The following is a 26,303-nucleotide window of genomic DNA, read 5'->3' as shown; positions in this document are numbered from 1 at the left end:
TTTTAGAAAACGGGTACTTACTGTCCGATATTTTAAGGCGAAACTTTACTCGAATTTGCGCATAAGTCAGGTCTCTTCTGATTTTATCAAAACAGGGGTGATAGCAAGAAGGAAGTAAAGAGCAAGCAAAAACTGAATGCATCGGGAAGTGCGCTTCCTTTAAACCATCACCCCTTTTTCAATCGGAACCGTTAGCAGCTGCTAGTCGCGGAGTTCGAGAACAGACAGTATTTATGTCTTTACCTTCAACTGGTGAGATGAGGGGTTTCACAAGTCAGAAGAATTGGACATTTGCATTGAAAAGTTTTGTAATGTTTACATAGCGAGTTACATTACTCAGAGCAACGGTTACATTATCGGTACATTATTAGTATCGGTTACATTACTCAGAGCAACGGTTACATTATCGGTACATTATTAGTATCGGTTACATTACTCAGAGCAACGGCAAGATATCTTAGTGTTATTTCTGGGATTAGGTATCTTACTGTTGCTCTGAGGAGACGATATATGGCTTGATTCTAATATGTATGGCACTGGCAATTAAGGCAATATTTAAGCTGTCATTATATCAATAAACAATAGAAAAATCATTAGAAATTTCCCTACTTAATTTGCTTTGTGTAGTGCACAAGGAATATAATATTGGGGTTAATTTCCCCCATCTTACCACTTACGTTACAAAAAAATCACTTCACAAGTTAAGGGTTAATCCCTCCTTTGATTAAAGGAATTTCATAAATGAAAACTTTGCAATTATAATAACAGTAAAAAAAATATTTATGTGGTACTTCTTTTTATTAACATTATCCATGTTTTTTTTTCTTTTCTTTCTTTTATTTTTTATTTATTGATTTTTTTTCATGTACATTTTTTTACTTGTAATATCATTTCTCCATTCTATAAATTCTAAAGTTAACAATGCATTTCTAAAGAAGTAAGCAATTAACTTATTGCGAAACTTATGACTAAACCTGATAATTCCAAAACATTTATTCAAAATATAATTCACGTAAACAACAAAAGATATACAGCATTTAGCGTATATTAAGTAAACTAGCTATAAAGCCGAAATGTTCACTTTTCAATATTTAAATCAACATCTCTGACATAAATCCCATTTTTGTGTGATAAAGATCAAGCTGTAAAATAATTGTAAAATGGTTCCGCCAGCCACATTTTTCAAACATTTATCAACTGATGATGCTTTTTGCCATTCCAAAAAGAATTAAGAAGGGAATCTTTGCTCCAAAAAGCCACGGACAAAAGAAAGCAGAGAAATTATTTCGAGTAAGTTTTGCAAAAGTGTAATACATTTTAATCTCTCGGCGAAATAAAAGTAATTCATAGCTCCTCCGTGCCAGAAAGAACAAAAAAGTGTTTAAACTACAATACACAATGACCCTTTCAAGGATCCCCTTTTTGCGAACAGAACAGCAAATGATGCCCATTTATTTTAACCGTTTCATTACGCAAACACCTCAGCCGCAAAAGAAGGTAAAAAATGAAAGTTCCATCAAGGAAGCTCATAAAAATGGAGGATCCTCCCTATTCTATTTAAAATAAAAATGATTAAAAAAAGTCCTTCCTTCTAATTACTACGAAGACTTGAAAAAAGATCGCTCCTGGAGCAGAAGAGTTGCCACAAAGAAAGTGATACACAAAGAAATTCCCTAATGAAAAAGTAAAGTCATCAAATGTATGCTGGGATCGCAGATGACGACAGGTATGCCAAGAAATGCCTTCATCTTTGCCATCGTGCGCCGCTCTTCTTTTAGGGGTAATGATTATAAAAGCGACCTAAGCAATTACCCACCAATTTTTCTTCCTGCTTCTGTGAATATTTTGGATGAAGAAAGCGAATTTTTCAGTCTGGTGCGCTTTGTTATTTTTAATGGAATAGTTTCGTCGTCAAGTTTTACCTCACAGACAAAGGTGTTGGCGGTTTTTGTTTCGCCCCTTCTCCTCAAAAGTATCGCGACTTAGTTTCTTTCGCCATTGCGCCATAATGAACTTTCGCACCCGTGTTAAGAGGGAGTGTCGGGAATTTAATGTTTATATTTCCAAAGAATTGGATGCTTGATGAAAAGCGGAAGTCGAGAATTATCTTGTATGTGTGCAGCATTGAAAGTTTTCTGAATTCGCAAAGCCCTGCCTAAAAGACTAGTGCTGCCAACAAATGTAATAGTATTAGAAAAACTTTTACCGATAAAAAAAAACATCCCATTAAATTTTCACGGAATGTTGAGCAATTCAGAAAACTATTAGAGTAACTGAATGAAAAATGATGTATTTTTAGATACACTTCCTGGTTCAGTTATTTAATTACTTTTCATAGAAAGTAAAATTTGCATTTACTTTTAAGGACTGACTGACTGACTGTTTTAAAAAATGTATAACAGGTGAACGGTTAATGATAAAAAACATATTCTTGCAGAAAATGCATGTGATGGGCTGTAAATTCCCCTCCCCCATGAGTTCCAAATTTTTCACAACAGATGGCGCTTCAGATAGTAAATCTGTAAATCAAAAAGGAAGAATAGCCATTCACCGAAATTTTCTCCGATTGTAACATGTGATTGTAGCCGACGGTATAAATTTCGAAAATAATGTTATGTAATTTTGTTCATTAAAAACATTTTTTGAAAAAGTATCAAGTATGATGCAATTTCCTATCTTTCTTTGATTTAAGGCTTACTTTCTTTGATTTGAGGCTTTGATAAAGGCTTACTATCAGCAACGCCATCTATTGTAAAAATTTTGAACTAAAATTTTAAACTCTGGGTAGAAAAACTTACAGCCCATCATATGATTTTTCTGAAGGAATTATTTTGCTATCATTAACCGTTTTTCTGTTAATAAATTTTTGAAAACAGTCAGTCTATTTTAGGACACTCTGTATTTACTTTTACTAAAATGAAACATATCTTATGAAACATTTTTTCTTCCTTGTCAGATCATGCCACGGTCCCTTTCCATTTTTGTTAAGGGTACAAAATAAGGTTAAATCATTTTTATATATTTTAAATTATCCCTGACCACTTCTCAGTCCGGGCCCTATTTCTGTGATACCCCCTAGGACCTCCCATGTGTGGGAGAGGAGGGAGCAATAGAGAAGACAGGGTAAAAAAAATAGCTTTAATCCCATTTTTTTAATTGCCCGAGACTACTCTCAGTCCAGAGGCCCTATTGCTGTGATACCCCCCCCCCCAGCATATCCCATGTGGGGGACAATAGACTGGACTGGACAAAATCTCCCCAAAAGTTTTGCATTCAATAAACATGGACACACTAATTTAATAAGTTGTTAATTAAAACTACAATGTTTAACGGAAGCAGAAAACTTTAAATATCTTTATTCAGGCGTGATGAATCAATGGAACCGAATTGTATTAGGTGATTAGCGTATCCCCACAGACTAATTTACATGATCAAAATGAGAAACTCATAAGTTATAAACACATTTTTTTTATTGACTTTCCTAGCCCCATAATGAAGTTTAAAGTTATTCTTCTTGAAACAAGCGCAGCATTTCAGTATATTCACAATAACAACACACGAGAAGTATAAAATTGAAAAAAGAGGCGATCAGAAATTTAAAAATGCAATTTTTGTACCCAAGGACGGATCCAGAAAATATTCAAGGAAGCAACGATTGATTTCAGATACTCTTTTATTAATTTCAAAACCTCCGTCTCCCTAACATCATGGAAGATCGTATCAAAATAAGGGGGTTTTTTTATTACTTTGGAACTAACATTTCTAAAAAAAGTCATCAAAGGTGTCCTATAATTGCTCTTTCTGGACTTCAATTTTAAAAACTTTCTAGGGAAGAGCCCCCCAAACCCATCGTATGTCATCTAAGATAGTCAAAAATTGAGTTTTTGGAACTTCAAAAAAACTTCCTGTGCAAAGTTCCAATCCTCGTCACTTTAAGTGTTAAGAGATGTACCACAATTACGTTTACAAGACGACAATTCTGAAAAAATTCCGTGGGAGAGCCTTTTTTTTCGTAACATTATTGAAGATCGTGTCTAAAATAACGTTTTTCGATGCCAAAAGGGAGTTCTTGCATCTCGGCTCAAGGAGAGGGTGATTGCCCGCCCCCCTCGCCCCTCTCTTGTGTACCCCATCTTTGGCACCAATTCTTCGGAAAAGTGGAAAGAACCGAACATACTCCAAAATGCACCAACCACTTCGGAATCGCTCGGAAGAAAGTAAAAGCTGTTTTCTGCTCCAGCTCAATAAAACGTTCGGGATATCACTCAAGTGCTGCATCTGATTACATTCAGCAGGGTATAAAAAGACATAAATTGCTGTACGCACTCTCTGGTGTGTGTGCCAACTTCTGCCCACACGCTTTGACAGATAAAACCTACGACGCTCGTTAAGACAGCTCAACTCATCCATAAGAGCGGGGCACAGGAAGAGAGCTTGACGGGGCCCCCAGATCGGGGGTGCCTAACGAGAGGCGCCCTTCTTTGAAGTTCAGCACCCAAGTGGGTTCCGTTAATGAAGTAGCGGTCACCGTTTGACGCGATTTCCATGATAACGAGAATTGGAGAAAATAGTACACCCCTTAAAGCTGGGCGGGTGGTACCTCGACAAAACAAAGGAGGAATAAAAACCTGACAAAAAAAAATCCCCCGTGAATATTGTTTTCGCCTCCTTAAAAGGGCCGGCAGTTGGGAAAGTGATCTCGTTTAAAGTTCTTATAGCAGTTTCCCAAATTTTTTATACCTGCACCTTCATTTTTTTTTCATAAAGAAAATGTCCCCCCCCCCCCCCTTTTCAAATTTTGTAACAATTAGATTACATAAATGCTACCATGCAATCACAATTAAAAAATGGGTTAGGCATTACTTTTTATAAAATAGTTCTTCACCAAAATAGATTTGTTTATAATTATATCGCAATCCCAATTTTTGGATCAACGTTCGTTGTTATCGACGACGGTAATAATAATAATAAATATATGAAGAGTTTAACTTCACCACCCTTCAACACAGTCAATGGCTTTTTGATGTGCAAAAAAAAAAAAAATCGAAATTTTTTGACGCTATTTTTTGGGTCATGAGTCATAGGCACCGACAGAATCATATGCAAGGGGGTGCACCCGCACTAAAAAAAATGTTTTTATTTATTTTTATGTTTTCACTTTTTTTTTCAATTATTATTTGAATTATTTTTATGTTTTCACTTTTTTTTCAATTATTATTTGAATTATTTTTATTTATTCATTTATTTTAAAGCGAATTCTGAGTAGTATTTTCATCTACATTAAAATTGTTTAATTTACAAGTTTTATTTCTCTGATTGCAATATTCTTGTAGCTTGTCCTTTGCTTAAAATGAATTTGGCTTCTCCTTTATTTAAAACTAGTGGCACCCGCACGGCTTTGCCCGTAGTAGAAAAGTAAAAGGTCTTTTGGTTCGCCTGTATATTTACAAATAATGTATGATGAATTTCTCGCCAATTGGCTCCCCCATGTTACGGTTCCACGTCGTGATAACTTCGTAATTTACTCGTCCATCTTATGAGAATTTTGCTCGGGAAAAATGTTCTTAAAATTGGAATATAAAAAGAACAAAACTGAATTTTCGAAAAATCGCTTCGAGGTGCACACTCTCATGCTACAAACTAATTTTGTTCCCAATTTCATCAAAATCGGCAGAACGGTCTAGGCGCTATGCGCGTCACAGAGATCCTGACACAGAGAGAGAGAGAGAGAGAGAGAGAGATCCGGACAGAGAGACTTTCAGCTTTTTATTAGTAAAGATTATTAACTATTTTTCAAAAATAAATATTTTTAAAAACTCAACGTTAAAAAAAAGTTATTAACTGAATAATTCTTTCTAAAAACAATTTTATTTCATTTTTAGAAGTCAGGGTGTGAAAGTGCACCCCCTTGCAGACGGCGCTCATGCTCATAAACTTGAGATTAATATTTTTCGTGATGCATTTCGTATTTTAAAAAATATTTTGTAGTTTGTGCCAGTTTAATTTATTAAATTTTATTTTCAAAAGCTAGGACATGAAAGCACACCCCCTTGAATCCCATTGAGGGAACTCATGGATATAAACATAACTTTAATATCATTCGTGATGTACTTTGTAGTTTGAATATATTATAGTTTGTCCTTTGTTAAAAATTAATTTATTTCGGATAAATAGTTATTGAAAAACATTTTAATATAAAACATAGCAAATTGTTAACTTTTTTGTTCAAAACACAGGGAGGGGGCATTCCATTCGCCAATCGATAAGTACGAACACAAGAAAGAAAAGAAATTAATTAACAAACTTCTTTAGTATTGTACAGAAAAAAAAACAAGTAACTAAGTACGAATTATTATGATTTTTTCCACGTACTCGGTATTTATTTATTTTTTAATTTTTTTGAGCACTCGGTTAAAACAAGCAAATATCGCGGTTCCTTCGTGCTAGTTGTAAGCGGTTTCAACTGCAGTATCACGATCACGACCTCTCGTTTGGAACCAAAAATGCCGGACAAAGTCAGCTCCCCTAATATAGCGGTCTCATGTTCACCAAATGTAGAGCAACGAAATGAAATTGTTAAAAATAAATAAATAAATAAATAAAAGTTCTTTTCCCTCTTTTTCAAAACTGACAGAAAATTTGTTCAAAACCCATTCCGACTAAATGACACCCTTTTTTCTTTCCCAATCCCTAGTACGTTTTCGGGTTTTGGTTAATTGACGAATGCATGCATCCAAGACAATAAACCATTATTCAAACTCCGGTGACAAGAGCGCAGGATGGCCAATGCTTGACTGCTTGAAAAATGGTTGCTCTGCTTTTTTTCAAGCGTTGAACTGCTATACATTTTTCCGACTCATAAATTGCGGCTCATGAATTTTGAACGTTGAGTAATTGCTGCCGGTGTCGCTTACATATGTAAAGGAGTAAAGAGTAAGTGGAATACGTGCCGTCGGTACTGTTGGCTGTTAAACATGCTTTTACACACACATTAAATCAAAAGTTGGAGACGTTTGATTGAAGTGCTTGATTAAAACAAGTGTCTGGAACTCTCTTGGAAAATATTTAAATCATTGTAATGAATGTTAAGAATGTCGTGCGAGTGAAATAGGTTAATATCTGTTTTGTTTCAAAGTTGAAGCGTTTGGAAAGTTATCATTCTTTACAGAAGAGGAAAAAAAAAAAAGGAATGTCCTGAAAAATAATTTTATCCTATACAATATAATTGCATAAAATTGCAATAGATAAATATTACTTTTTACTTGATGCATCAAAAAAAAAAAAAAAAAATCGTGTGTTGTTTATTGGTTACTATTAAGGATAATGAAAAAAAATTATTCCCAAATACCAAACAAATTGGATAATTAACTAAATGTAACATTCTTTCTTCCGCCGTGCTCGAATTTTGTCTTTCAGTATTTTTTTTATTATTATTACAATGCTTGAATTTTTTTTCTTTTAATATAAATTTTATGAAGAATTCAGGTAAATTCAAAGTTTTGACGCCTCCAAATGTCCCGGTGCAGTGAAATAAGTGAAGTTATCCTTTGGTACTCTTGTTGAAATATTTTTATCAAGTCGAAATTGATTAAAAGATAGACGAACTTTTTTATGCAAAATTATTTTATTGGAACTTTTAAATACACATGTAAGAATAGAACGATGGAAACATGTAAAAATGTAAACACAAATTAACACTTTTTTATTGTTCAACTCTAAAATAAAAATAATAAAAAAATTCCCAGTTTTACCTGAAAATTTCTAGAAAACTGGGCTTCCATAAAGGTTTCTCGTAAACTATATACAGCTCTTTCTTAAGTAGCGCAACTTAAGAATATGCTGTATCGTTACGAGAAACCTTTATGAAAGCCTAGCTTCCTAGAGATTTTATAGCAAAACGGTTAGTTTTTTATTTCTTCATTTTTTATAGTGTAAAACTGGACAAACTCACGCGAGAAATCTGCAAATCTGCCACTAGGTGCTAGTTTTAGAAATCGTTACATTCATTTCATTTCAGTTCTTGTGAACGTTTTTACCAACGACCCTGCCGGACATACAGTTTGAAAAACAATTTTAATCTTTAAAAAAAAAAAAAAAAATCAACGACCACCCAAGTCACATTCAACCATGTTTCATAAAAGAATGAATAAAAAATGTGCCAACTTCAACTGCTACAAGGATCGACAAGAGCATTACCACAGCTATATGAATCGGGTCTTCTTCAGTCGAGAAAAGGATTCCCCATAGTGCACAGTTCAATGAACACAGCCATTCCTTGTTGTCGATTATTGTGCAAGCATGGATGTCACAGCGATCACTGCGGCCAAGGATGTGAGGAGGACAGCAGCTTTTGCTTGTCGTCGTCGCAGCGTAAGGAATTGGAGATTCGCGACATAAAGAATAGGATTTGGAGTGAATGGGCTTCTCTTTACGGTGCCCAATCTTGGAGTAAAAAACAGGATTAATGCCGGAGATCAGAAATATGTTGCGCGCACCTGAACAGCTGACAAAGATAGGTTCGCATTAAAGATTCTCAGTGGTTGCGATATAAAAAGTCAAAGGAAAGTTCCCCATGAATTAAAAATTCGGTTGGTAAACTGTAACTTACATTAATTAATTCATCAGTAAAATAGAAACATGTTGTGTGCACTGTCGAATGTCTTTAAGGGGAGTTGGTAGCCTAAATTTTTGTTAAATAAATTTTCAGCTTTTATATGTTCAAAATATTCATCAAATCCAAATTATCGCTTCCAAATGAACAAATTTGCATGTCAGTTTTAAAAATTATTTTTTAGATGTCTTCTTCTTAGTGTTCTCCTTTAAAAGAAATAACTGCTAGTAAACTGATATGCCTCACACAAAGAAAAAAAAATATACAACTGCAAAGAAACGAAGCATACTCTGAATAGGAAAAAAACATTTTACTCAAAAAAAAAAAAAAAAAGAAAGAAAGAAAGAAAGAAAAGAAGAGAGAAGAAAAAAAAAATCAACTGAATTGGTTAAAAACAAAAATTAACGTAAACAGAGCAGTTACTAATTTGAACACCAGATACATACACCAGGCTCAAAGTACAATCAAACACGTTTTGCATATTGTGTTTATTAATTAAGTTGTACTCATTAGTATTTCAAAAAAGAAAAAGATGAATCGTTTATAAAAACAGAAGTGAAGCAGAAAGAAGCGATTGTTTTTTAAGACTTCCTAAACATCTCGAAAGTAAATTAATTTTTCCTGCTTAGCCACAAAAGATGGCTGGCATCACTTCAGGAAATAAAACCTGCCCTGGTTAAACCAAAGAGGAATTGATGGTGGCGTCGTTTTACAATTGGGCGTTAAACTTCTGCGGCGGGAGGGATAATCGTGCGTATATAAATTGCGTGAACACGCGATATATGGGCGGGGAACGGCGCGGAAAAATCAAAGAACACAGGACGCGATTACAAGCGGCGTTTAGAACGAACTACTTGCGATGTTGAAGAAATTTGTTGACATTGAAACGCATTGTGTATAATTTGTTTTTGGTAGATCTAATATATTCCGATAAAATTTTTAATACAGCCCGCTTATAACGATGTTTTTCATAGGGAATTCGGCTATAACGTAAGTGAAGTAAAAATTTATTTTATTGCTATAGCGAAACGGGAAAACGAAAGCTCGGAAAAAGAATGAATGGGATACAATTTCGGAAGAACCCAGAGAAACAGTTATAAGTGTTTTTAAGATAACTGTCATCAATTATTACTGGAGAGAAAAGCATTCAATTAAAAACTTTTAAAGGAGCAAACAGATGGAAAAAGCTGATTTAATTGAAAATATACTAACGCTTTGTTTTACAAAGAAAAAGCAAAGGTGTTAGATTTTTGATTAATAAGGAAGAGAGGTTAACAATCGGTTAATTTTTTATAAAATGTTTTATGTTTACTCTTCTTCACGATTTACTGTATGTAGTAATCATTAATTTTTTCTACCGAAATTACGCCTATAACGAAAGTTTCATTGGGTCTCTTCGACTTCCGTTATATAAACGAGCATCCTTTGCAAATCAATCGTGTACGTATTTATTTTGGTAAAGAACCAACTTAACAGCAAAGAAGGATTTTTGTTGCTGTTAGGACCCTAAATTTTTGATTTTCTAAGAGATTTTCACACGAAAGTCTTCAGTGACAAGCATTTTCAGTACTGTTTGAAGAGCTTGCTAAAATTAATACATTGTATTTCGAAAATTTATTCCAATTTGAATATTTCTTCGTTAGTTTCTTATCTTTAACATCAGAGCAATAGAAACGAAATGTTTCATATTTCACTTTTTCAGCGTAAATGTCCTTTAAATTAACTGTATTATCTATTAGCACAGAATGAAATAAAATATATTTTTAATGACAGTTTACAGAAATACGCACTTCACTTAATTAAATCAGAAGTTCCCCCCAGAACTAAACGAGCCAACTTTTCCGTATACCAATATTGACTTTCTAGTATATGATCAATATTCTCAAAATTAGCTAAAATCGCAAATTATTTCAAACCTAGCTTTTATTTTAAGCTGATTTCTATAAATAAAAATGTCCCGCTCATTTGAAAAATTGATGCGCAAAAAATAATTAAAAAGAAAAAAAAAACTAAAAATAATAAGCTCATTAAAATAAATACATCATATCAAAATAATAATAATAATAATAATAATAAATAAAAAAAATAGTTTGTTTTTCAGCTGTTGCAGTAAAAAAAATAATTTTGAAAACGAATTAATGTACTTTCAAATAAATAAATAAATAAATGAATAAAGTGTCAACTATAAAAAATAAAAAAAATCATTGTCGAAATAAAAATCGTCTACGCATATCTTTATGTAGAAACATAAAGTACTCCGAATTTCTGCGCAAAAACTGAATGTATAAAGTGAAACTTTAAAGTAAAAATAAAAACAAATCGTATTAAAAACAATTATTTTACAGTAAAAACTAAGGCTGCGGCGTCGAAGTCGGAGTCAATCTCCTTTTGGAACAAAAGAGTCAGATTCGAGAGCTAAAAGTTTTTAATTCAAAGATTCGGAGTTGGAATCTGTCATTGTTCTTTAAAGTCCGCAATTCTGCCAATGTTTGCGGAGTTGGAGTCGGAATTATTTTTTGATACAGGAGTCGGAGTCAGTCATTTTTCCTCTGTGCATAAATTTTTGTCAAAACTACGAAAGCAGAGTCGAAGTCGGGGAGTCAGAGTCCGACTAATTTTCGGGCACAGGAGTCGGAGTTGGAGTCCCCCAAGTGCTCTAAAGCTCTCGCAGTTTGAGTTGGGAGTACGTCGCCGAGAGCTATTTCCAACAAAATTTGTTTAGAGTAAATCAGCCTTTAAGTTCGGAATTTATATTGAATTTTCGAATCGGACTTTTCACTCAAAAGTTATTAGGGGGGGGGGGAGGGAGGCGAGAGACAGGCAGACCGAAAGACATTTTCCCCTATCTCAATACCCTACTTTCCAATTTTTAATTTTTCGATATTTATTTAATTATTTTATTCATTTTTGACTTTTATTTTGTTTTTCACGATATTTTAAAGCTGCATTAAGCCTTCTTACATGCTTTTTTCTTCATTCTCTCACTTTTACTGGGAAAGTAGGCTAAAAACGGGTTAATAGCACTTACTTTTAAGTACTGTTTCAAACTTTCAAGGGCCGATTCTGTACAAAATTTCACACAATACTTTCTTAACTGCTTGTTTTTCTTTATAAATTAATTTTCATTTTAACACTTTTGAATTCAATCTCTTTATTTAACTCTTTTATTTCAGATTAATTTTTATGCACTAAAAACCGCTACCTAAAATATTTTTTCGATGTAATAATTAACTTCAAAATGCTTTGAGAATGCTGAACAATTTTTCCAAAGTTTTGAACCGAGTAAGCGTTTTTCACCAAAAAAGGTTTTTAAAGAATTCCATATTTTACACGGATTTCAACATGAAATTCCCTTTATTCAAGGGCTGTTTCATTTGCGTAAAAACTTTAAAACTAAATAATTCGTAAAAATGTCTCAACCTAGTAGTTTTTCCTCTTTTCTTTGAAGTTTTAAACTCATGAACACGTTATGCAATTGGATAAGAAATGGACAATTAATACAGAGAAACTTCCAGCTGGTAATTTTTGTACTTTTTAGTACGTTTAATGAATATATTTACCTTTTTACATATTACATTTCAAATCTAGTTTTATGATGTCTGCCTACACTTAACATATTCGTACTTAAAAAGAGTTTAACTTTGTGAATATTTTATTCATAAAATCGGGGAAATTTTGAAAGAAACATACCAGTGTCTTGTATAAGATTATTCCTTGGAGGAAAAAATTCTCATTGAACTTGCAAAATGTCTGAAGCGATGGAAGTCTTCCAGGCAGACCTAATTATATTTTGCGCGAGGAGACATCTATTACCAGTCACTGAATAGAAGGCAAACAATCGATGGCCAGCCACAAGGTACCTTGCTCTACTTTTTTCCATTTGCCAAAACGCGGAAAAAAAAACCAACAGAATGCCCTCCACAAGCTCTTTCTCATGCTGTTGTCCAGGTTGGGAGCAACCAGACCGAAGTCTCTGGTGATTCTTCTTCGGGAAGACTTTTCTCCCTTTTTTTACGGCTTATATGAATAAAAGAATTTGTTATGTTCCATGAAAGGGATAAGTCGAAGAAAAGGAAAGGCCAGCTAGTAACTCAACTTGGCATACAATCATGTCTTTACGAATGGCACAGAAACATTGGAAATATGCTTCTTGGATTAATAATTTTTTCTATCCAAATCAAAATGGGTATTTCTTTCTTTTTTCCTTCTTTTTTTTTTTTAATCAGAAGAGATTTGTTAAAGTCAACTAAGTTGAATAAAAGCAACAAATAGTGACAAACTATATTGCACAAACATGATCCCGGGTTAAAAGGAATCCCTTTTTCTATACGAAAAGTGGTCCTTCAAGCAGCGCATGATTATGATATAGATGGGCCCAAGGCCAGACATTTTTTGGGGCTCCCTTGTAGTCAAAACGTACAAATTTTAGCTATTTGGAAGCCTCTCAATAGGGGGCTCTAGGCTATTCAGGTCACATCAGTTGGCCTATTCAGAAATCAGGCCTTGCCTTCAAGGACTATTGAGGGACATAATCTACGTCATCTAAGTTCAAGCTATTTTATACATTATCAAAAACAAATAATTTCTAAATTATACATATATTTTCATATTATTGAAGCATCAGAATCTTATATTAGCAAAAAAAGAAAGAAAGTTAGTGTCCAAAATATGTGCCATTTCTTTTTTTCGTGTGTGTGTGACACTACAAACTTCAGTATTTTACTTCGAGGCCAATGGTCCTCAAAAGGTTCAGATTTGGCACGATAGGAAGCAATCACATCGCAACCTTCAAACTAACACAAGTAAAATAATCAAAAATACGCTAGTTTGAATTTAGATCTCATAATCTTTATCATTTCTAATGAAAGTTATGTGTCAAAATTGGTTATTATAGCTAAGATAGAATTAATATTGAATTTTGACTCAAATCTGCTTAACCAAGATTACCTATCTAAAGTAAACTTACTACTTTTAATTTCGGACGCTTCCGGATACTGAGGAAATTAATACAACTGTGGCACTACTTTCATCAATTACATACGTATTATACACTAAAAACATTACAGTAACCTTATATGCAGCTGAATATGACATAGCAAAGTAAAGTGTTACACATAAGCGTGTCCGATACGTCCTGAATGTGTTAGATATAAAATCTAACACGCTTCACTCAGCATCAATCAGATTGATTGTCTCTTGCACTAAAGATTAAAGGCGATTAATCAAGATTACTCGCTGAAAGCAGATTTAATCTGAAATAATTCAGAATTAAAGTTGCCTGCGGGCGCTAAGGAAATCCATCTAACTCTGACACCAATTATACACTAATCTCATTCAACAAATTTAATGAAATGGGCTATACGTATGCTCATTGTGACAAGGAATTGTCGCCAATAAAATCCATGGATTCTTTGAACATCACTTCAAAGGTTTAGGTTTGGTATATAACCAAAATCAGCAAATAAATCTAAGCTTCTCAATGGGAGAGCTCTTTGTTATTCAAGGAAAAGAAATGACTGCGGTTTGAGACAAGAAGTGATGTCTCTTCGGTTCAGAAGTTCAACTCTCTATCTTAATTTAAACTTTAAGAACATTTTTCTATACTTCGTAAAAAGCTAAATAGGAGAGGGAAAAAATTGTCCTACCATCGTTTTTTTTCTTTCCCCCTTGGAGAAAAAAAACTAGTTCGAAAAGACTTCCAAAATAATCCTTTACCCTGTTTGGTCTTACCAGTGGCAAGATAAAAAGCTCCACAGTCATTTTATCCCACCTTTTTTTTTTTCCATTCAAGCCGCAAAGTAATCTGGAAGAAAAATTTTCCAATGCAATCATTAAGCTTCCTTACACGTGCCCAGATACGCTACTTTGGACTAAAAAGACAGAAAAAAGGAGCATCCATTTCTTCGGGAGTCGGAATAGACAGGAAGTACTTTAAAGTTAAAAGGAAAGTAAACAAAATATACAGGGAAACTATACACACACACACTCACTCACAATAGAGAAAGACTACCAACTGTATAATGCTCAGGGATATATAGGTTTTTAAGTCCTCTCGACGGCAACTCTTAAGGGACATTGGGGGGAAAGACTAAAAAAATTATAAGAAAGAGACTTTAATGTTGAAAAAAAAAAAAAAAAAGTAAATAAATATATAGTAAAAGACTTTGGGAGAAACCACTCTCTGTCAATTTGCAGGGCCCACGCACTTTCTTTCCGTAAAAAAAAGGGATTCTGTGGGGAGGGCGCAGCATAAAAAATTGATTTGCACGTGGGCCTACCGCGATAAATCTGAATTCCGAAAATGCCCTGTCAAATTGTCCACAAGGGAGACACTCATCTTCTCCACTGCGTGCCCCCCTTTTTTTCTCCAATATAATATAAAAAAAAGGCATAGACTTTTCAATGATAAAAAAAAAGTTTACTCCTTCCCCAGTCCGGGAACGTTCAGTTACTCACACTTTGGTGGATATAGATATATATGCATAGGATGGAGGGGAAGTGAACTTCGCGGGACTAGGTAGGTCAATAGGACGACCCTATAAGACCAGGGAAATGAATGGCTGGTGTAATGGAAAAGGTCATTTTCTTACGGAAGGGATGTCCTGGATCGGATAAACCTATCAATCGTTGGCCAATCCCGCCACCTTTTACTGCCCCGTATGCAAATGAGAGCTGCAAGGGATAAGACCCGTACTTAAGGGGTTACTGCAAGGTCATCATTAAAGAAGGCTTAGAGTGTGTCGGACAGACGCATGCTTTTAATTGCTCCTCCGAGATCGGTGATAAAACAAAAGTTTCGGAAAAGCATGGAGTTTTATGGGAAATTTTGGGATTACCTTAGGTAAGGACATGCAAAATAAAGGGCGTTAAAAAAGATAGGTTTTACGCCTATATAGAATTAAAAAGGGGAAAAGAATCTATGCAGATTCGCTAACATTTTATTATTACCTGAGATTTAAAACCATTAAGATTTTTTCTTTTGTTTTTTGTTGAAAGAGTATACTGAAGTTTTTTCGGTAAATTCCTGTAATTAAATGTAAGGCACTATCGACCTTAATCCTAAAAGAATTATTTAAGCCAAGCAAAAGGTCTTTCGATTTTGAATGATACAAAAGAAATTGAAAAGCTGGGATTTTGACTTTTTTTCCCCCTCTAATAAAGAACTCGAAATAAGAATCGAATTTTATGCTTTTTTTTCTTGATTGATATATTCTCTACAATTGCAAAGGTAGCAGGGTTTACACACAAATTACTAATGATGTCGCGGTAAATTTAAGACACAATTTGATACCAATTAATTAATACTGTAAAAGCACTTATTTTCGCGAGGCGTGATGTTCGCGAAATTAAAGATGGCGTTTTTGCGAGCAGAAATTTCGTGAATTTAATGAACAGAAACGAAACCGAAACATATGTGTTAAGTTGGAATATTTCGCCAGGTTCAAATTCTCGCGACTGCGACGGACTCGCGAAAATAAGTGCTTTTACAGTACATACAGTGAAACCCCGATTTTACGCCCCTCGAATTTACGTTTTCCCCGCATTTTATGTGCCAGTAGTGTTGCTGCTATGCATTTCCCGCATTTTACGTTTTTTAAAACTCAGTCCCTTTTGAAACGTTAAATCGGAGTTTCGCCAACATTTTCGACATCAGGCAACTTATGTTTCGTACAGCGTTTCCCGAGCACGAAGAAATATCATGTAAAATAAAGCTTAATTATCTATAAAGAAAATCGAAAAACGCATTTTGAAGCATTTTGTAATGTCATTTTCATACACTTAAACGTAAGTGCTTTTAAATGCCGCAAAATAAATGCCGCCAGTAATTTGTACAACACATTTTAATTTTAAACTTTGGCATGCTGTTTTTCAAGAATTATGTGAAATCCCAACAGTCAAGCATGTTGCCAAAATCAGACTTGGATATTAAAATACATTTTTGAAAAAGATATTTTTTTTCTATTTAAAAAAAAGAAGGAAAAAATCAACCAGCTTTATCAACGCGCTCATGGAAAAGTGTCTTAGGGAATTCAGAATAACAAACCTTGCTAATTATTATGCCTATTGTTATTTATTTGCTTGCTTTCCTACTTATCGTTTTCCAATACAAGGACTTATAAACCGACTAAATTTCTTCACTTAGACTCAGATGATTTTAAGATTTTAGCACACGCAAATTTTTAACAGCATGCATCATTTTCTTTTTCAAAACCTCAATAAGAGTTTTACAGTTTGAAGGTCAAAGAAGATACTAACACCCATCACAAAGAGAGAATCCTAAAATCTTCAACATTAAGTTTACCCAGTTACAAATTTTTCCAGTTTTAAAAAGGGCTTAATTTGCAGGGAGCTCACCTCGCCTACTTAATTTTAATTTTGTGCAAAATGTTGCATGTTAGGCGTAATTCTGATTATTTATGAAAATCAGTTCCGAACACTGGCTTCTTCACGCCTTTTGTTAGAAATTAACCTCCGTTTGTTTCTAATGATGATGTTCTACGTTTTTGGCGATGATGTCAGCTTTGCTAGATGGGTCCAGATGACCCTTCTCAAGCAATATTATGCGTAAAATTTAGTGTTCATCACTGATGAACACGAAATTTTAAGCATGATATTTTTCAGGAAGTGTCACCTGGATGTGGATTGTGGATCCACCTACCAAAGCTGTTATAGATGAACACTACATTTTAAGCATTATATTTCTCGAGAAGAGTCATCTGGACCCACCTATACCAAAGCTGCAATCATCGCCAAGAACGTAGAGGAGAGACAACTCAGCATCCCTTACAGGCCGCATTGTATGACAAGGTTATCTAATGGGAAGTCACAAAACTACAAACCTCTTCTCACTCCACAATAGACCAACTCCGTGAATGTATGATTAAAACCTAAGCATACAACAAGCGAAGTCCTCTTTTCGTGGCAGCTTCAGTATTAATCATGAGTCGAGAGTCCGGTAATATGCATCATCTTTGCTTCAGCAGCACCACGCCCAGTCGGATCACGACTGGCAAGGGCACCCAGGGTCAACACGGAGATAGGCAGGTAAAATCGTGGGAAATGTTTCCATCCTAGCTCGAGCAAGGTAGTGGGTGCCAGCTGACACAGATATGTCCTCCATGTCTTCTGATTTACTTTTTTTCCCCCTTCCTTTTCCATAATAATTGTTCTTGAAAGGAAAGTGCGGTCGACGCAAGACAATAACTATTCTTACCAGTTTATGCCATGACAGCATGTTCACAGTTTTCAACGAATTCGAGTTCGCCACACGCCAGTGGTTTAACGAGTTTGCCCTGATGAAAGATGCAAAATTGTAAAACAGACTTCTGGGTGTGTGTTTCTAATAGCACCGTTATGCATTTAAATGTTTCCGTTTTCTCAATTTAGATTCGTTTCGCGTCTCTAAATTTTTTTAAATAAATTTTCTGATTTGTCGATCCTTACTTGTTAGACGTACTATTTTCTAAATCCATGACATCAGCACACTTTTCACCTGACAATTCCTTGATATCTTGACTGTGCCCTGCAATTTATCACATATTTTCGCATTTTGGGGCTGTCTACAAATGATGTCACGCTTTAAGAGAGAAGAGGGTTCACGAAATTGAGAGTTTCATACAAGGGGGAGAGAGGGGTTAACAAGCAGTGTGACATCACATATTCTTTAAGAAAAATATGTTCGTAAAAATAGCATGACATGTGTCAGGAGTAGAAAAGTGAAATGTGACACTCTTAGTGAGAAAGGGGGAGGGAATCGAAAATGATAAAAGAAAAAAAAGCTTGACATCATTTATGGACAACCTCTTTGCAAAAGTTATGACCCTACAGGCAAATCTCCACTTCCTGAATTATGCAAACTTTTTACTAATCTACTTTTTACTAAGCTTCCAATTTTGGTGAAAACGATTTAAAAAAGTAACTTTATTAAAAATCTAATTTATTCAGCAAAACGTGCAAAAACACTACAACTTCTATTTTCTATCAAAACAGCGTAACAGCGCACAATAATTTTTCCATCTCAACCCAAGCAGTCATGTCAAAGAATACAAATAGAGCTCCAGTCACCTCATTTGTAGAAACAAGCACAAAGACGGATTGTTAACCTTAAACAAGCGGAATCTGACACCGATGAAATGAAATCAGATGCCTTTTTGGGGGGCAGCATAAGGAGGGGTGTATGGCGTGTCATAATCATGCCTACGAGGTTCTGAGCCGATGATTTAGGATCGCCTTTTGTCTTTGAGGTTTGCGTGAGCCCATGCACCGGCGAGCACTGATGCTACTAGTGTTGCAAGCTGCCACTGGATTACGAACCGATGACCTTCCGTCGGTATAACAGAAGATGCAATTTTAAGATCAGAGCCTTCTTCACACTTAACGCGCCGGCGCAGTGCTTTTATGAAGGATTAAAAGTCGGCGGCTTTGCACAAGGAAGTTTTGTAAATTGAGAAGAGATATTAGTCGCCGATTTATGAAATAACTGAATGCTTAGGTATTGAGGCTATGGCGCATTCGTTATTCGAAACGATTGTAATAATTGTTTTTAATCTGGCAAAATAAAACGATCAAAACGGTGGTGAAAAGATATGCAAGTGCTTGATGATGAAAAATGAATATATTAAACATTGCTTTTAAAACTTTAATTTTGGTAAAGCATATTTTCGCATAACTATGATGAAAATGACTTTTTCCACGAAATGTTCGATGTACCTACATAAGAAAACTAAAACTGCATTAAAAATAATAACTTAATTCTAATTATTACTTTACTAAATTTAAATCAATCTGCAGAAGCAGAAATTACAAAACGAAAAAAATAAATTAGTCTTTATTATTAAGTAACACTTAAAGCTCTGCTTATACTTCCTGTTAAATTTCTGTGGAAGTACTTACTGTCTAAATTGTTATCCAAAGTTTTAATTGCATTGTGGAAAAATTCTTACATATAACTGTGTGTCATTTTTCCCCCAACGAACTTTTACATATTAGACAGAATGCAAACTACGTTAGAAGAAAAAAAAAAAAACTCTGAAAAATATAGAGCTCCTGTACGCTTATGTTATTTCATTTTTTTAAAGTAAATTAAACTCTGTGCCTAGACTCATATTTACTGATCCATAACTGAACCGATTTGAACCTTAATAAATGAGCACAACAAGAGAGAAAAGCTCACAATCGATGTCTAGAAAAACTCATAAGTTCATGGCTCGGAATTCCAGCAATAAACTTAATATTTCAAGTATTCCAGGTCTATAAACTTCTTTTCTCGGTACGAAGTCTCTTACTTTACCATCATCGAAAAAGCAGTTTAAGACAATCTGCTGTTTAATCATAATCACGGCAAAAGGAAGCTTCTTTTCTAACTGCAACTGATTGCATATAGAGCACTTACGAAAGTGAGCATTCAAGTGAATATTCGAAGCCAAAATTCAACTTTAACTAACAACTAAATAAGATATGAAATTAAGTGACAAGTATGAAAAACATTCGCTATCTATTTGCAAATCTCCAACAAGGCTTAAAAATGTACGCTAAAAAGGACACGTTTTGCACTTTTAAAAAAAAAGTAAAATTTCCGTTTTTAAACTATGGGAGTTGAGTGGGTTGGAGCAAAACCGTAAACGTTACGGAATGAATTCGTAGTCACAATGGTGTTTTTACAATACACAAGATCAAGTTTTCTCCGTAAACCGCTGTAACTACAGATTTGCTTCTTAATTTTAACGTTTTTGCACAAATAACCCAGTTACCACTTTAAACCCGTAAATTTTTTGTTTACAGTGTGTTTTGTTTACAGTGTACAGGGATTTGTTTACAGTGTTAATTCTGAAAGCAAACTTTTCTGTAAAATTTGGAGCCCACGGATCTTTAGTCATGTTAATAACTAAACAGTCTTCGACATTAAGTGACAAAGACTGAGGAATATAGCTCGCTGTGCCAATACCCAGATAATATTCAAATGAATACTTGAATACTTCTTTTTCCTAGAATAGAAATATTACGGAATGTATACGAAATCCGTACGAATCTATAAGGATATTAAAAATTAATGTTTCATCATTTCCAGCATTAGTCGTTATGACTTACCAATGAAATCAAAGGCCAAAGTGACATCAAAGCATGTTTTTTAAACATTTTTTTCGCAATCCAAGTGCCAATGGATCGTAAACTTCTAGCTTCGGGATTTGCCCTCCAAAAGAAAGCATAATAAATGTCTAGCTTTATTTCTTTCTGCTCTTTTTACGATCGACGAATATGTTATTATTCGCGTCATCAGAATTCTGGTGTGCCAGAAATTAAACTGAAGATGCCGTAGGGTCCCAAACGACTCAAACCAGTGTCGAAACTCTCCAAACTTTGGCATCAAGAATGCCTTACCGGCTCTTTGTCCTGATGTTAATTAATTTCAAATGTACTGAAAATTTTGATATGTAATAAATCCTGATGTGTCTCAAATTTGAAAAATTTCCCAAAATGAATGATTGATGTAGTTCATTTTAAATGGGATCTCATTTAAAGAAACTGAATATTAATGCCAAAAATTCAGCTTAATTTAGGGACATTGTTGTCCTTTTTTTGTGAGAAATTTTGTTCATAGCTTCCGGCATTTATATTTTGTTCGGAATTTAATCTGCTACCTCTAATTGGTATTAGCGATTTTACCATCCAGTAATATTATTTATTTATAATATTTTTTAAGGAATCACGTTGTCTTGTAATTAATTGTAAACAGTTTCGTCAATTTAAACCGCCAAATAATGAAAGCAAATCTGTGTCAAGCATTACTGCCCCCCTCCCATTTTAAGCTATACACATTACTACTGACTTTGTCAACATTTTTTTCGCTTGACTAAAACTCATGTTTACATTATATTTTCTAAAAAAATTTGTTTTCTGTCAATCACTTCTCAACAGTAAGAAAAGCTTACTGATTACCGTAAAAAAAAATAAACCACGCGATTGTTTGAAGCTTTTGAAGCATTGTGCCATAGCGAAAACTCATGGTTTGGTTCTGCGACCAAAAGCATCGATTAATAGATAAGCAGATCAAATGGGTATCAAAAACTGTTCAAATATTATGGCCAGTACATCAATATTTGTACAGCTGATGGATTGTCTTATATTACTGAAGAAAATCATGGAATACCACGACCAGTATGGGTTGTTAGATAAAGCGACCGATTTGTCACAGCGGGAGGTGGCACTAAAAAATTAGTGGGTGCGGGAATTGTTGAAAAGCTAATGCTAATACATCGTTAGAAGCTGTTGGAATATTGAGCCAACTCCAAGCCAAGATTCATATAATAGCTCACTGAATTCCTTTTTATATTGCAGACCAAAAACTAGTCATGTGAATCTCAAAACGGAATTTGAAGCTTTTATAAGTTTGCACCAGAATTGTTTACTTCAAAGATAGGAACAAGAAACTTTTAAAAGTTCACTCTCTTGACATATGGATTTAATCTATAGTCATCTTCTAACATCTACAACAGGGTTTGCAGCATGATAGAATGGTATAGTAAACAAGTAAAAGATTTCTGCGTTATGGTTCAAAAATAAAATACAACTTTGTCTGACAAAGGAATTTCGGTTAAACAGTCTTTGCCTGTTTCGAAACATAAACAAGAAAACAAAAACTTACCGTGACTAACCCATCCATGGCCACAACCATCACAGATGCGTATTTGAGCCTTGCAAGGGGAAAAGCAGTCACAAGTACAGTTAGGTGCAGTACAGCGGATAGCCTGAAATAAAGACAATGAATATGATTCATCGAAACACAACAGGAATCAAAAACCAAAGAAGCATGTTCGAAAGTAACACAAAAGGTGTGTTTGCAATTTACGCAGGTTTGTAAATTACATGAATGGCTTGCATGTGTTACTACCATTTACCTCTCAAAACATTTCAATTTTAGAGACAAGTTTGGATGTTATTTATTCGTTAAACTTCTCATTATAATTACGCTTTTTGGACTAACCGAAGTAATTAAAGATATTAAAGAAAATAATTATAATGAAATAAGAAGAATTTTTAAAAATGCTCAAAGGATGTTAATTTGCATTGATATGAGATTAGGATGAAAAACTTAATTTTCTCATACCCCTCACGCCTCTTACCTTTTATAGAAGCATTCTATCTGATAAAATATTAGAATTGAATGCTAAGTTATTTTCCTATCCATGTTACATTAACGATGATTAAAAATAACGGAAAAAAAATTATAAGACGACTTAAGTACAATACTTTTCTTCACAAATGTATTGGAAAAGGCAGGGGCGCCCACCTAGGAGGAATGGGGGGGCCGTGGCGGAGACTGCGCCATTAAAATGGGAGGGGGGAGTTTTGAGAGGGGTATTTTTCTCTTTTTAGGGAGTGCTCTCGCTCTGGGGGAGTCTTTTAGTATTTTGGGTGGGGGCGAGCGTTTTGCTTTTTTTGGGGGGGGGGGAGGGTGGCACCCCTGGAAAAGGTATAGTAATAGTTTTAAGTAAAATCATTTTTTTCGGGCATTCAAAGATTAGTTTAAGTACGAAAAACACTTTATACAAAGAGTAACTCAAATGGTTTAACAGCAGTAGGAAAAACAACATTATACATGCACAAATTTGCATACCGTATTTTGCCCTTTTTAGTGATACAGAATGTGAGCTTTCGAATATTAAATCATTCGATAAAAGAAGTTCCTTGAAACACGAGCCTGCAACCTGCATATATATATATAGTCAATGTCTATGTCTTGCAGATAATTTAAGTTCATGTACTAGTAATTATTGCTTGAAACTATCCGTCAAAGCCATAAGTGAATTTCTAATAATATAAAAAGAAAGTACTGCTTCAAAAAATGTTTTCTGACAAACGAACTTTTTTTCCCAAACCGTGAAATGAATTACATTTTCATTGCATAAAACAAAGTGCTCAAAACATATCCCCACCATAGTTTCCTTTAAAAGAGCACTACATTACAAATAAATTGACTGAAAGAGATAAAAAACTCTCGACGCTCAAAAAATACTTCAAAATAAATTAAAAAATGATAAATATAAAAAAGCTCCGTTGCGTTCTTACCAGCGATGTGGGAATATACACCTCCCCGGAGAGGATTCCCACCAGATCGTCTGCGAAGTACGGATAACCGCAACGCTAGAGCGACTTCGTCCACCCATGGGTGACGTCGTCGTCCGACGATTTTTTTTTTTTTTTTATCGAAGTGTCGGAGAGGAGTGAAGGGGAAAAAAGAACGTAAAAACTAGAGTGTCAAAACCCATTCTTCCCAGGGGAGCGATTAAATCTTAGGGGGATGAGAAAAAAAGGCAAAAATTAAAATTCGAAAAAAATCCGGCATATGCATTGAATTTTTTCCTGAATTCGATCTTGAAGTTATTTTGCAATTAACAGATCATAGAAATAAAACAATTAATAATATTACTATGCAATTATAAACGATTATATTTGTCTCATGTGACCGATCTTAGGAGGAATTATTTTAAATCTTCTTAGAGAATTAATAAACTTGCAAATTTCAATTTGAGTTAAGAATAATCCCCAATTGTTGTTACCATTTTCTTATTGACGTTAGATAGAGTCAATATATAAAAGATACTTTGTGTAAAATTACTGACTATTATTGACTACACCAAGTCTCCAAATAAGCAACATAAAATATGCGTAGTTTGTTTGAGAGTTTGTGGTACAAAGTGGTGTAGGTTGTGGTACAAAGTATGTGTAGTTTGTGGATCCTCTCAAGGATCCACAATGATGTTATCGTTTTCATTTACCATATTTTAGGCAAGTAGTCAACTTATAAGGTCTGTCTTATGTCCACTATCGAAGAAAAATCATATATATGATCGATTTAGACAATGAGTATAAACGGCATTAGAAAACAACCGCCAATAGATTTACAATTACGAGTTGGTATTAACTTAGCGGGTCAATGAGGCATAACGTTTTTAAAATCAAACTGTTATAACAGAATAAGTCATCAAAAAAGTAGAAAAAAAAAAAAAAAACTTAGATATTTATTGAGCTAAGGCAAAGACAAATGCAAAAGAAACGGCCAGAAAGAAACTTGGGGCCCAACTAAAACTTGTCTCAGTCAAATTAATCCCCAATCAAGATCAAATCTTCGTCCTCCTTAAACTGTTCACCGTATTGCAAGTAATAAATTCTTCGGACCAAGCTTTTCCAGATATCTACACCTATTGAAATTGAAAATTTTAAACATTAAGTAGGATTTTAAATAGGTTAAAACAATGACCTTCGTTCTGTCTTCAGTTACAAATTTAAATTCATTAACATCTTCTATTTTCTATTACAATAAATGTAAACATCTAAGTTTTAATCACCCCTAACTCCTTTTTTTTTTTTTTTGTTTGAGGCTACACATAAAACCTTTATAAGTCTGGAATAACATTCTAAATCAGAAAGTCTACAACTAACTCAGTAGTAACTAACTAACTTACTCAGCAGTCAAGTTGTTTCTCCCTTAATTATCTTTTGACTGAGGCTATACATATTAAAGTTTTTAAGTCTGAAAAACAATCTAAATCTGAAAGCCTACTTACAAATTCAGTAGTAACTAACCAACTAACTTATTAACTCAGTATTCCGAGTTGTTGCTAACTTTTTTTTTGGTCTAAGGATACGCATAAACTTTCAAGTTTGGAATTGCATTCTAAATGACAGAAAGTCTACTGCCTAACTGAGTAGTAGTAACTAACTAACTTACTAACTCAGTAGTCAAGTTGTCTGTCAACTCTTTTTTGTCTGAGGATATACCTATAGCATTGACAATATCAATGTACAAATTATTTTTAATGATTCATGAAAAAGGATTTTTCTTTTTCATGAATGATTTTTCCAGATGATTCATCTTAGAACTTTTGATCATCATGATTTTTTTCCCCTATGCTTCCTAAGTCTAGGATAATATTCTAAATCTGAAAAGGCTACTTACTGACTCAGCAGTAACTTTGAACCCTTTACAATAAGGTTACATTTTTCTTAAGACACAGTAAGTTGAACAGCATACTCGATGATTTACTAAATTTCTGTTTACTGGTAGAAGAGCCTCCTCGGAATTGTCAGCAACAGTTGAAGGATAGACAACGAGAATTCTTGAGCATGCCGATTTAAAGCAAAAAGGCGTCGAAATCGAAAGTTGGAAAAGACTTCCGTTTTCACTTTGCGTCTCGTCCCCATCCATCCATGAAGTAAAATCTCCGAGACCGCGACAGATGAGCAAGTGTGGGGTCGGGGAGAATCTATCTGGAGAAGGCTTATCTCGACTCGAATCGGTGTCGCTGAGGTGGCAGTGGAGATGCAGGGCCACAGAGCACTTTTTTTATTGCATATACATACATATCTTCACTTTTTGCTCTCCCTCCCACCATGAAGCGATAAGCCCAAGCGGGGGTTAAAGCGGTAAGTATCCAACGACCGGGTCGCACTGCTTTATCTCTTGCTAGCAGATGCCCAGAGCAGAAGGATCGACAACAAATTATGACATCCCTTACAAGACCCGATAATCGGCCTGTGTCGTCGGAAAAAGCGGTCCCTTTGATGGTCTCGCCCCACCCCTAGCACTCAATTTTTTTTATTCCTCTCTTTTTTTATAACTCTTGAGCTACTATATTTTCACCAGCAGCCCTTGGTCTTTGCGGGACCAAACCGAAAAGAAATCTGAAAGAGA

The 26,303-nt window shown here is 34.5% G+C and overlaps 1 protein-coding gene across 1 annotated transcript in view; it reads right to left on the bottom strand.

The window, feature by feature from the left end:
- LOC129224913 (zinc finger protein basonuclin-2-like) overlaps positions 1–26,303 on the bottom strand; it is a 176,351-nt gene that overhangs the window by 86,792 nt on the left and 63,256 nt on the right. The window contains exon 2 of the mRNA XM_054859460.1: positions 22,254–22,356. Within this exon, the coding sequence (XP_054715435.1) occupies positions 22,254–22,356 (103 nt within the window). The remainder of the gene's footprint in view (positions 1–22,253; positions 22,357–26,303) is intronic.

Source organism: Uloborus diversus, chromosome 6 (genome assembly GCF_026930045.1).
Source record: "Uloborus diversus isolate 005 chromosome 6, Udiv.v.3.1, whole genome shotgun sequence".
NCBI classification, from domain to species: Eukaryota; Metazoa; Arthropoda; class Arachnida; order Araneae; family Uloboridae; genus Uloborus; species Uloborus diversus.
Note: the sequence above shows the minus strand (reverse complement) of the source record. Positions and strands in the feature narration are given on the sequence as shown.